The 13,318-nt window shown below is 45.7% G+C and overlaps 1 protein-coding gene across 1 annotated transcript; it reads right to left on the reverse strand.

Moving 5' to 3' along the window:
• Positions 1-435: 435 nt before the first annotated feature.
• On the reverse strand, positions 436-13,092 carry Apobec1 (apolipoprotein B mRNA editing enzyme catalytic subunit 1). The gene is made up of 5 exons (XM_015987734.3): positions 12,882-13,092; positions 8,542-8,569; positions 4,231-4,628; positions 3,559-3,677; positions 436-1,498 (listed from the first exon to the last, which is right to left on the reverse strand). The coding sequence occupies exons 1-5, from the start codon at positions 12,895-12,897 to the stop codon at positions 1,370-1,372; spliced, it is 690 nt and encodes a 229-aa protein (XP_015843220.1). The 5' UTR covers positions 12,898-13,092; the 3' UTR covers positions 436-1,369.
• Between the last annotated feature and the right edge of the window lie 226 nt (positions 13,093-13,318).

Here is a 13,318-nt window from a genome sequence, read left to right on the forward strand (position 1 = left end):
GTGGGCTGGAGAGAGAGAGAAGCTAAGCCGGAGTGGGCTGGAGAGAGAGAGAGAGAAGCTAAGCCGGAGTGGGCTGGAGAGAGAGAGAGAGAAGCTAAGCTAGAGTGGGCTGGAGAGAGAGAGAAGATAAGCTGGAGTGGGCTGGAGAGAGAGAGACCACGGCCGAGTTCCAGATCCCAGATGGACAGGTGGATGAATAAAAGACAAGAATGTGGAGGCTCAGGAGTTCAAGGTCATCCATGACTACATAGTGAGTTGGAAGCTTTTTGAGACCCTGTCTCAAAATAGAAACAAATCAAAGCAAGAAAATGCTGGGTTTGGCTTAGTGAGGTGGGAGCCCCTGATCCCCACGTGGACTAACATCCGTTCCTCGTTTTTTTCACAGACAAACTCCAGTGGGTCCTGGGAGCCAAACAAATACAATAACACTTGATAAATGGTATCTTTCACTGCAGTTTTTTTTTTTAATGTATAGATATAGGACTGTGGAGACAGCTCAGGGGTAAAAAAAATAATAATAACAAATCACTTTTTTGAACTGACAATCTTCATTCATTCCCCAGCATGAATAGTAGAAAGAGAGAGAGAACCCTAAAAGTTGCTCTGTGACCTCCACAGGGGTGCCATGGTATACACACACAACCCCCTCCACACACACAATAATAATAATAATAGATAAATACAATTTTCAAAATGTAAATGTAAGAATTTAGTACAGTCCAGCCTCTTCCAGTGCCCAGGGGCTGTTGTGTGCCATGACAGTCTTTGGAGGGGCAAGCAGGCAAATGAATGAGCTGGTCTGAGTGGCTCTGTTATGCAAGCTGGTGAGGTGGTGGCTGCTGCCATAACTCGAAGGACTTAGCACACTGAATTTCATATCTGTTGAGGCTGGTTTCAAATTTACTGTGTAGCCCAAGATGACTTTCAACTTGTCATTCTCCTGCCTCTACCGCTCAATTACTTCGATTACCCGAGCCTTCGATTCCTAGATTCTGGATTTTGGGGTTTTGTTTTTTAGACAAGGTCTCACTGTGTGATCTGAAGCTAGCCTGGGTCTTACTATGTAGACCAGGCTGGCCTTGAACTCACAGAGATCTGGTGCCCCTGCCTCCCTGGTGCTGGGATTACAGGAGTGTAATCTTGTAATTAACCATACCTGGCTCAATTCTAGATTCTCTCTGTTTTCCTGGAAGTTCTGGGCATTGAACCCAGGGCCTCACACATATAACCAGTACTCTACCCAGGAGTGTTAGTCTCAGCTCGATTTCTAGACTCTTCATGACAGTCACTTTTTAGTGGGTCGTCACAGCTTGCTGTCAAAACAGTACACACACAAGGAGTCATTTTATTCATCTCCAACTCCCAGAGGTCATATCAACCCTGAGGCCCAAAGGATGTGAGGTGGAATCCTCTGGTAATGGCAACCCTGAAGAGTCAGTGTGAAAAAAGTCAGCTCGTGTTGGTGTCTTCTTAGAATCTTTAAACAGGGCGGAAGTCCCTGAAACAAAGAAGATTAGATTTTATTAACAGTTAACACTAAATATTACTGTGAACATTTAAAAATGTTAATTGGGATTCAGTTGAGCTACCATTTGGACAAGAATCCAAACGAGGCACATTTTCTTCCGTAGTGTGACTGGCCTCCGCCCCTAGGGGAAACAAGAGAGCCTGGAGCACCGAGGTGTGACATGAAGAGAAGGATAAAACGGAATCACTGTGTGTCCCAGGCACACCTTGCCCTGACTGACCCATTTCCTCCCCTACTTGCTTCCCACTGAAGGAGGCTGGTTTGGGCGGTGGTGGGGAGGATTTTGGAGCCACAGACTAGATTTATATCCCAGTCAGGATCCTCTTGTATTTTTTTCAGAGTTGAGGACCGAACCCAGGGCCTTGCACTTGCTAGGCAAGCCCTCTACCACTGAGCTAAATCCCAACCCCTCAGGGTCCTCTTGACTTTCATTATCTTGTTTCTCATTTTAAGATGAGTTAGCTAGTTAAATAACCAAATTTAAGTATAAATGCAAAAAAAAAAAAATGTGATGAGAGTATATGGGAAAATCCTCAAAAGAGAAACACAAAAAAAGGATACTTCTTTTTGCAGCAAAACTTTTGCTTGTGTTAGGGTCTGAGAGAAGTCCCAAAGAAGACCACCAGTGGCTATTTAAAAACTGCCAACATGTTGGGGTGGCAAATGGCGACCCCAGGAGCAGGTTGTAAGCTCCTTTTAAGCAGAGTTAAGGAACTTCCAGGGAGGAGGGGTTCGTCTGGGGCTGATGCGTGGAGGGAAGATTATTTTGGGGTCTTATTGGTCAGAGACTCTAACATGGTCATGGACTTTCCAGCGGCAGGGTAGAGAAAGCTATCTTTAGCTAGCAGAAGTCTGGTGGGAGTCTGCTGAGCCAGCCCAAGGCAGAGGGGCACCTGCGGAGTAGCAGAAGGCTGAGGGATGCTTGCTGATTGGTTGCCCCTGAGTTGTGGTTTTCCTGAAAACTGCTTGCTGAGCTCCAGCCCTGTTCCAGGAAATCGAAACTGAAGCTAAGGCCTGGTCTCTGTCAGGGCTGCTACTGAGAGAGAGCTTGTCACGGCTCTGGTCTGCCCCCACCCCACCCCTTAAATAAACATACAAGAAAGATTCAGGGAGTGGTGCACACCCTAGTCTCAGCATCTGGGAGGAGAAACAGACAGATCTCTCTGAGTTATTTATATGGTGAGACCATGTCTCAAAAAAAAAAAAAAAAAGGCAGGAAGGAAGGGAGGGAGGGAGGGAGGGAGGGAGGAAGGAAGGAAGGAAGGCAGGCCACTTATGAGAGGGTCTGCAGAGATGGTCCAGTGGTTGAGGACACTGTGGTGGTTTGAATGAAATATCCACAGGGTGTCTGGTGGTGGTATGTTTGAGAGGGTCATGAGCTTTGAGGCCATGAAGCCTTGTTTTACGAGATATATCACTCACTGGAGCAAATTTGAGAGTTTATATTCACCCCGCTCCCCAGTTCCAGTTAGCTCTCTCCTGGCTCCTACATAGGGCAGAGATCTAATCTCTCAGCTTTCTGTACCCGCTACCTTGCCTCCCCAACGTTACATCCAGACTCTACCTCAGGATCTGTAAGCCAAAGTCAACCTTCCTTCTCTCAGCAGCTCTTGGTCATGATGTTCACCACAGCAATAGCAAAGTAACGAAGACAAGGTCAGACTGCTCTCGTAGAGGACCCAGAGTTCAGTTCCCGGCGCCCACCTCAGGTGGCTCCCAACCACCTCTAACTCCAGCTGGGGGGGGACGGAGGCGGGACGGGGGCGGGGGGGGGGGGTGTCCTCTGCAGGCACCTGCACACTTGTAGCAGCCATTCATAAAGACTCACAGAGACACATGCAAAGAGGAAGAAGAGGAACTTACTAGCAAGCCAGACATAGTATCATGAGACTATAATCCCAGTACTCAGAAGGTGGGGGTAAGAGGATCAGGAATTCAAGGCCATCTTCCACTACATAGCAAGTTCAAGGACAGCTTATAGAAGACCCCCGTCTCAAAACGGAAACAAGCAAAAAGCCAAAGTCACTTACTAGAATGATGCAGTGCAGTTCCAGTATGTACAGCTTCATCCACAGATTTGGGTACCTTGGCCAGTAAACTTCATTTGAAGGTGCGTAGTTGACAAAATTCCTCCAACAGTAACAGTACTCTAAGAAATACACAATTCGGTTCATTTCACAAATACCGTGGTAAATTATTTAAAACTACCTGGGCACAGTGGTTCATGCCTGCAATCCAAGCTATTCATTCAGAAGGCTGAAGCAGGAAAACTGCAGTCAGGCTAGCCTGAGCTATGTGACAAGTCCAGAGTAGGACTCTGTCGAAATAAACACTAAAGAGCAGGGATGTAGCTCAGTAGTTTCGCACTTGCCTCTCACGGATGCTCAGCACGTGCAAGGCTTCGGCTTCAAGTCCCAGCAGCAACAACCACAGAGCATGCGCTCTATGTAAAGACTCTGTCTATTTGCTGCTAGAGGTGGTCACGCTCCCTAAAAAGTTCATTTAAGGCGGCTGGGGGGCAGAGGTGCCTGGAGCAGAGGAACAAGTTACTATTGCTCATCAATCCTTTGCTGTGAAGGTGAGACCTGGCTCCCTTCCTCGCTTTATGTTGAACTTTTACCTCTGGGATTTCATCCCAACATCACCAACAGCTGGTGTCTGCCCTTCACCACCACTGCTCTCTCAGAACAATCGGTTCTTACCTTGCTCGGTCATGATCTGGATAGACACACCTCTGTTAATGAGGTCCCTGAGTCCCTGCCGATTTCGCTGATCCATGTGGTGATACAGCCGGGCTACATAAATAAACAGAGTCACGTTGGGGTGTCGGCTCAAAAATTCTATAATGGCCTTCGAGCATTCCCCACAGGGACTCCAGGACAAGAACCAGATGATGGAGCACCTGGTGGATGGAGCAAAGTATCTTTCTGAAGTCATTTTTTCTATGAAATTGATTTCAACGTGTTTGTTGGTGTTTTGGCTCGTGTGCCGCCAGACGCTGTTCCTCCCGCCCCAGCTGATCTCATAGAGCAGACAGGTCTCTTTGCGAAGTTGCCTCGGGTCGAAGAAGACTTCAAAGTCCTGCGGTTCAATTCTTCTCCTGAAACATAAAACGACTCCCATGCAGTCTAAGAAACCTTTTTCAAAAAAAAAAAAAAAAAACAGATCTTACATATTCCAGGCTGACTGGGAATTTGATATGGAGCTGAAGATGATGTTGATCTCTATTTCTATTTTATTTATTTATTTTGTGTGTGTGTGTGTGTGCGCGCGTGCGCACGCGTGCGTGTGCGTGTGTGTGTGTGTGTGTGTGTGTTTGTGTGTGTGTGTGGTGAATGTGTGTGTTTGCATGTATATGTTCATACATACAGTCAGAGGTCAACGTTGGGCATCTTCCTCTGTCTTCCTCTGCCCTATTTTTCCAAACAGAGTCTTCCGATGAACCTGGAGCTCACTGGCCAGTAAGCCTCCTGGATCCACTTGTCTCTGTCTCTACAATGCTCAGGTTACAGAGACACACCACCAGGCCTGACTTTTAAGGCGCTGGCAATCCAAAATGGAACACTTGTACTTGGTCGGTAAGCATTGTATCCAATGAGTCATCTTCCCAGCTAGACCTTGAACATTTGATGTCTCTGCCTCTACACAAAAGACAGGAATCACTGGTGTGTGGGAACCCAGGGCTTCATGCATGTAGGCAAGTGCCCCACCAACTGACACACCTCTCTACCTTCTCTTAAAAGTTTATCTTTCAGATTGCCAGGTACGGTGACACATAGAATCTCAGCACTGAGGCAGCAGAGGCAGGAGGATGACAAGTTTGAGAACAGCCTGGGTTACACAGCAAGACTCTGCCTCGAAAACAAGAACAGGAGCGGGGAGACGGCTCAGCAGGTAAAGGCACTGGCCACCAAGCCTGATGGTCTGAGTCCAGTCTCCAGGATCCACATGGTAGGAGGAGAGAAGAGACTCCCAAGAGTTGTCCTCTGACCTCCACGCTTGTGCCAAAGCATGCACAGTGCTCCCCCAAACACACATACACACACACACACACACACACACACACGCACACGCACACGCACACGCACACGCATGCACGCACACTAAATAAATAAGTGTAATTTTAAAAAGGGAGAGCACCACGGCATGTGTGTATTTCACTCACCACTGACTATAGATCTTCTTGACTAGTTGGGCTGGGGGCTGGCTGTGGAAGGGTGAAGAGTGTGGCCACAGGATATTTACAGACTGCGGTTCTCTTAAGCATTATCTAAAACTTAACGAGGAGCCCTATGGAGCTGGGGTTTTCAAGTGAGGAAGCCTTGGGGATTTGAATGAAAGAAATTAAAAGGGCTCCGGGAGGTTCTAAAATGGGAACGTGGAAATGACTGTCTTCCCCTAAAGGCACAGCTTTAGAGGTGGCTATTAACGTGTAGGTGAGTAGGGAAGGAACCCATTTCTAACCAAGGGAGGGGCAGGGGCAGCAGTTTATGGCCTTGGTTTTGAAGGCTCCCTAGTCACTGCATTTTTTTTTTTTTTTTGCTAAGGACCGAACCTAGGGTCTTGCACTTGCTAGGCAAACGCTCTACCACTGAGCTAAATCCCCAACCCAGCCACCTTAAAAAAAAAAAAAAAAAAAAAAAAAAAAGATTTATTTATTTATTATGTATACAGTGTTCTGTCTGCATGTGTCCCTGCAGGCCAGAAGAGGGCACCAGATCTCATTACAGATGGTTGTGAGCCACCATGTGGGTGCTGGGAATTGAACTCAGGACCTCTGGAAGTGCTCTTAACCACTGAGCCATCTCTCCAGCCCCACTGCACTTTGTTAACAGTACTAATGAAATTATTGGTAAAATTGCTTAATCCTGACTCGGGAAAACTTTGATTTTCTCCCCTTCTGCCTTTTTCTTCCCGATGTGGTCAGAGCGAGCCTAAGCAGGCCTTCCTTCCCTAATAAGGTAGGCTTGGCTCTTTCTCTACAGCTCCCCGCTACAACATGTGACTGCCTGTCCACCATGTGGCTGACCTCCGGGCTGACTTAAATCACGAAAGTTTTCTCCTTCTCTCCTCTGCCTTCCCTTCTGGGCAGCTGCTGAGATTCGCAGCTCGTCTGTCCTGAGGTTTTTCTTTTAAGCTCTCGTAAAGTTTGGCAGGTGGTGCTGCCTGCATGCTGGGTTCCAAAGCCTGAATGGTATTTCCATCATGGCGTCAGTTGTGTTAAGGTCTGGGGGCCTGTTACCATACCAGTAACTTAAACAGAAATGAAAGATATAGGAGTTCTGCTGGGTGGTGGTGGTGCACACCTTTAATCCCAGCACTCGGGAGGCAGAGCCAGGCGGATCTCAGTGAGTTCGAGGCCAGCCTGGACTACCAAGTGAGTCCCAGGAAAGGCGCAAAGCTACACAGAGAAACCCTGTCTCAAAAAACCAAAAAAAAAAAAAAAAAAAAAAAAAAGAGCCCTCAACAAGAAGCAGCAGAAGACTGGGAAAACAGCTATCAGGACTTAACCCTTAGCCCTGACCTCTCAGAACTAACACAGGCCACGCCAGACACCGACACAGAGACTCACGTTCCCTTGAGAACTGCACATCCAAGAAAAGGACCCTTCAGGTGTGAAAGCCCCCTGGGGCCTGTGGGGACTAGGAAAAGGCAAACACACACCCGTGTGGTAGATGGTGAGCTTCTTGAGAAATATTTTGAGAAAACAATGCTTCACCATGGACTTAAGCCTTTGGATTTAACTCTGGTTTCTAGGGCAGCTTGATGAAGATAGATAGATGGTAGAGAGATGATAGATAGATAGATAGATAGATAGATAGATAGATAGATAGATAGATAGATAGATAGACAGATAGACAGGTAGATGACAAATAGGTAATAACTCTGCCAGAGAGTGGGCAGAGCATGGATGGATCCTAGGGACCAGCTACACAGTGGTTGGTAAAACATCAGCACTTGGGCATTCACTCACACTAGAGTGAGTGTTTCATGTAAAGGTGACAAGGGGATCCTAAAGCAAGGAAGATGTTCCTAGCCCAGCTTTTTAAACTTTTATCATCCACAACCCCTTTCACACACGGCATTTCCTGATTGTTTTAAGTGGGCCATACTGTAGGTGATTTCTAAGTTGCAAAACAAAATAAATTTAATGGTAATGATGTAGCTGGTTAGACTGTTACAAGCTTTTCTTTTTCTTAAAGAGAAAGAAGCAAAACAGACTCTTAAAACACACAATGGCAGATTAAATAAATAATAAAAAGGCAAATGGTTGAAACGTGCTCATGTTTACCTCTGTGTGTCACCGGGAAACACGATTTTCCACATGACAGAGGCACAATGACATGTCTCATTCCCTAAAGACACTGGGGGGAGGGGAGCAGAGAAGGAGATGGGAGGGGAATGGGAGGGGGATGAGAGGGAGATGGGGGGCGGGCTGACTACTCAGTGCTTGCTCAGGGGCACCACTAAAATCCCTCTGATTAGAGCATGAGACTTCCCGCTCAGCACACCCAAGCATGGCCTGTGAAAGCCGGATATCCGGAATAATGTTAACATAGAAAACATTATTTTTAAAGTGATGTGGAATGAATGGGGCTGTGATGGTGCTCACCTTTAATTCCAACACTCAAGAGGCAAAAGCAGACAGATGTCTTTGAGTTCAAGGCCAACCTGGTCTATAGAGTGAGTCCCAGGACAACCAGGGCTACACAGAGAAACCTTATCTCAAAAAATAATTTTAATTAATTAATTAGTTAATTAATTAATTAATTTTAGAGTATGTAAAAAGAAAATCAGCAAATAAACTCATTTATTTTTTTAAAAATCCTCTAGTTTTCCCTTTACAGTAAGTATGAGTATTGTCTGTCCCCTTCACAAGTGGCTGAGATTCATTTTTTTAACTATCTAATAAAGACAAGGAAATTTGCACACTGAAAAACAAACTATAGTTCTGTAATTTTTAAATGTCCATTTCTGCATGATTGAATTGGGAGGCACTACATCTGTCTTACCTCAGAGTAGGATCAACAACTGCAGGACCTGTAAACCAAGAGACGGCTTTGTTAAATAACACCCCAGTTCACATGTTCTAGTCTCCCAAATGCTGTGGGGTCGTCTTTCTGTATGCTGTGAATATATGTTGCTACCATTGGTTAATAAGGAAGCTGCTCTGGCCTGTGGCAAGAAAGGTTATAGCCAGGCAGGAAGTCCAAGAGAGAGACAGGAAGAAGAAAGGCAGAAGAGCGCAGACGCCATCCAGCCACCCAAGGAAGAAGATGCCAGCAGACCGGTAATGCCACGGCCATGTGGTAAAATACAGATTAATAGAAATGGGTTAATTTAAGACGTAAGAACTGGCTAGCAATAAAGCTGAGCCATAGACAAAAGAGTTCGTAATTAATATTAAGCCTCTGAGTGATCATTTTATAAAAATGGCTGCTGCCCAGGAGGGCCAGGCAGAACCGAGAAACTTCAGTTTACACCCAGATCTATAAATAATATCAGAAAATAGAAGCCAGTACGGTGGCCCACACCTCCCATCCCCGCATACTGGATGCTGCGGCGTGAGGAGATGGAGTTCAAGGTCTGCCTAGGCTACACTTTGAGATCCAACCTCAAAAAAATAATCAGTCTAATGGGAAAGTCACTTCTCAAAGGATCCAAGAGGTACAATTTGGAAATTCTGAGATACAGATTATGCCTATCTTATTCCAGACTCTGTCATTCTACCCAACACATAGCAGCTAGCAATGCAAAGTATTGAATAATGAGTGAATGGACTTTACTAACGTCTACTACTAGCATATGCTATTCCCACCTCTATTGTTTTTTAAGTTTGTTCTGGGGTAATGTAAAAACTGAACATACTTTATTCAAGATTTATAGAGTCTATTTTCAAACTTGGGTTTCTAATAAACACAGAGAGACCCTGCATCCATGAAAGCTGCTTCTCAATTCTTACAGCCGTTAACGATAGAAACAGTGAATAATAATTTGTAACTTTGCAAACTTTTTCAGAATTCCATAAAACTTGGTTTAAAGTTTTGCTTTTAAAACAAAGCAATGTGAAAGGCCCTGAGTTTTGTCGGTGCTCATCAGATGTTTTGAATGTCCAGTTTGATTACATCCTTCCAGCCTACAGATACAATATAGTCTTTGTTATTAACAGTTAAAGCAAGATGGGGTGTCCCCTACAGCATTGCTGGTCAGTGGGTTATTAAGCAGTTAAGGTGGGGTGTCCCCTACAGTGCTGCTGATCAGTGGGTTATTAAACAGTTAAAGTGGGGTGTCCCCTACAGTTCTGCTGGTCAGTGGGTTATTAAACAGTTAAAGTGGGGTGTCCCCTACAGTTCTGCTGGTCAGTGGGTTATTAAACAGTTAAAGTGGGGTGTACCCTACAGTACTGCTGGTCAGTGGGTTATTAAGCAGTTAAAGTGGGGTGTCCCCTACAGTGCTGCTGGTCAGTGGGTTATTAAGCAGTTAAAGTGGGGTGTCCCCTACAGTGCTGCTGGTCAGTGGGCTATTTGCCGTTCTTCCTTTTTTGGCCATTTCTTGGTGAATTCTATCCTGTGCTGCTCTCTGTATATTCTCCAGTTTTTCCAGAGTCAGAGGTTTTAAGGACAGAAATGAGTTTATGAAGCACCGTCATGATTACATCTTCCACAGACAACTGTCCTTGGAAGAACTTCGATTCCACCGCATGTAAACTGTTGAGTAGGGTGTTGTGGAATGTTCCTTCACACTGTGTGAAGATGTGTCACTGTGCCTGGCTTAATAAAGAGTTGAACAGCCAGGCAGTGGTGGTGCACGCCATTAATCCCAGCACTTGGGAGGCAGAGCCAGGAGGATCTCTGTGAGTTCGAGGCCAACCTGGTCTACAGAGCGAGATCTAAGACAGGCACCAAAGCTACACAGAAAAACCCTGTCTCAAAAAAATGAAAAAATAAAATAAAATAAAAAATCAAGAGCTGAACAGCCATTGACTAGGCAGAAAGAGATTAGGTGGAACTTCTGGGGACAGAGAGGACTCAGAGAGGAAGCATGATGAACAGTACAGAGCAACGGTAACTGCACCACACAAAAAAAAAAGCTAACAAAATGTAGATTTAAAAACATTTGTTAATTTAAGTTATAAGAGCTAGTTAGAAACAAGCCTAAGCTAATGCTGAGCTTTCATAAATAATAATAAATCTCCAGATCATTTTTTTTTGTGTGTGAGCTGGTGGCACAAAAGAAAAATCTGTCTACAGTATGGTGCTTTTGCTCCTAAAAATTTTGATCTCTTTTTTATTTATTTATTTGTTTTTACAGCTTTTTGTATCTGATTTGTAATTATCAGAACCACTGTCTCCCTGACTGTAGTACAGAAGGAAAGGTTCATTCCTTCCTAGATGGCTCCACCATTGCCCTGGCTCACCACTGCCATGGCTCACCACTGCCCTAGATCACCATTGCCCTGGCTCACCACCGCCCTGGCTCACCACCGCCCTGGCTCACCACCGCCCTGGCTCACCACCGCCCTGGCCCACCACCGCCCTGGCCCACCACCGCCCTGGCTCACCACCGCCCTGGCTCACCACTGCCCTGGCTCACCACCGCCCTGGCTCACCACCGCCCTGGCTCACCACTGCCCTGGCCCACCACTGCCCTGGCTCAACATTACCTTGGCTCACTGTTGCCCTGGCTTGAGTTCTGTCATTTTTGAGAGTCTATTATAACAAATAGGGCAAGTAGCCTCGGGTTTTTCCCCCACTCTTTTCTGTGTCCAGCCCCAAATCAATATAATAGTAGACAAATATGCCCAAAGCACTAGTTCAGTCATATCGCTGTGCTTCAGAAATTCTCAAGGTCACCCTCAGCTACTTTGTGTTCAAGGTCAACCTGGGCTACATTATTGAGCCATGTCTCAACAATAAATAATAGATAAATAAAAAAAATTTAAATCTCCAAAGATTTGAACTCTACCAAAGACAATAATAAAAAACAATTTTAGGAATTGGCTCCAATCCCACCTCATCTGAAATCATTTCCTTTCAAACCAGGCACGTCTCCCTCCTGTAATTTTTCGTATCCCACCTCTCAAATGCTCGGATTACAGGCATGAGCCACCATGTCTGTGTGTTGTATGCGGTGCTGGGGTGGGACCCAGAGTTTTCTGCGTGCTAGTCAAATCTCTACCAACTGAGCTACGTCCCCAGATCGTTCGTTTGTTTGTTTGGGGGTAGGGGGTATCTCATATTGTAACCTAGGCTGGTCTGAAACATATTATATTGCCCAGGCTAGCTTCAGATTCCTTGTAACCCTCCTGTTTCAGCCTCTAGACTACTAAGATGACAGGCGGGAATAACCACACCTGATTAACATTAATTAGTCATTGTCTAGTTAGTCAACCAGCATACAGACCATATGCAGCTGCTTCTGTTTTACCTTAATTAGTTTTAGTTTTCCTTTTTCTGGGTGGAAGGGTGGGCAGGACTGAGTTATTGAACCCAGGGCCTCACATACGCTAGGCAAGCTCTCTACTGCTAAGCTATCTCCTTACTCTTCTTAGCTAAAACAAAGCTTTTAAAAGTGTGTGTGTGTGTGTGTGTGTGTGTGTGTGTGTGTGTGTGTGTGTGTGCGTGTGTGTGTGTGTGTGTGTGTGTGTGTGTGTACGGGTGCCTGTGGAGGCCAGAGGAGCCCACTGGAGCTCAAGTTACAGGCAGTTGTGAGCAGCCTCGTGGGGGCACTGGGAATCAAGTAAGAAGAGCAAGCATTCCTAACTGCTGAGCCAGCCCTCCAGCTCGCCCACCTTCTCAAAACGCTGGTTGTTACTCAGCCACCCAACTTGGCCTTGAACTTGCCCTATAGTGCACAAAGGCCCTCAACTAGTAATTCTCCTGCCTCGGCCTCCCAAGTAGTTAGAATTATAAGCCTATATCAGCAGACTCAACTAACTTAAATTTTTTGTTGCCATGAAACCAACATTGATTTAGTGTTACTTGTCAAAATCATTAAGAGGTATAAATACTTCATCAGGATAGTAATTCATCTTAAGAACAATATGAATGTATTCATCATAATAGGAAAGTTGGAAAGCACCCAGAGACCCAAGCATAGGTAGGTTATACATACAACGGATGCACTCTTTAAGACCGTGGACCCAAGCTAAGCATGGGAGCAGGCATTTGTATTCCCAGGTACTCAAGAGGCTAAATGAAGCGGGAGGATCACTTGAGGCCAGGAGTTGGGGACCAACCTGGGGCAACCAGACAAAGCTAAACAAAGCTTTGCTTTGTTTGTATAGAAAGAAGCAAAGTAAAGAGGAAAAAATTAACTGCCCGCCTTGCTGGGACCTGGCATCCCCTTTCACCTGTCCCGGAGCTCATCTTGCTGTGTGTCTGGACTCCTTCCTCCGGAGCGTATGTGGCGAGGATGGTTTCTGCCAACTGTGTGCCTGGACTTCGTTTCCTTGGGTGTGCCCACAGCCGGCTGCAGGGACAGAGTGACTCATTTCTGCGTGTGAGTATTACTTGATATCGGTTCTATGCAAATGAGGAAGGAAGTTGTATCTGGATTTTCGCTCACCATGGGGAGGAAGCCCGTGGCCACAGTAACCATCAATTCTGCTGAGCAGAACACGCGTGACAGGAAACTTCACATGGTTAATAAACTTCAGGTATTTGCTGGTGACATCTACATTTACAAAGCTTCCTGCTTCCTCCAGGTTCAAGGGAGACCGGGAGAGAAGACAGTACAGAGGTCAGAGAGAATGAAACTGTCTGTAACTTGAAAGGCCTCAGTGTGACC

The sequence above is a fragment of the Peromyscus maniculatus genome, chromosome 3 (assembly GCF_049852395.1).
Source record: "Peromyscus maniculatus bairdii isolate BWxNUB_F1_BW_parent chromosome 3, HU_Pman_BW_mat_3.1, whole genome shotgun sequence".
Lineage (NCBI taxonomy): Eukaryota > Metazoa > Chordata > Mammalia > Rodentia > Cricetidae > Peromyscus > Peromyscus maniculatus.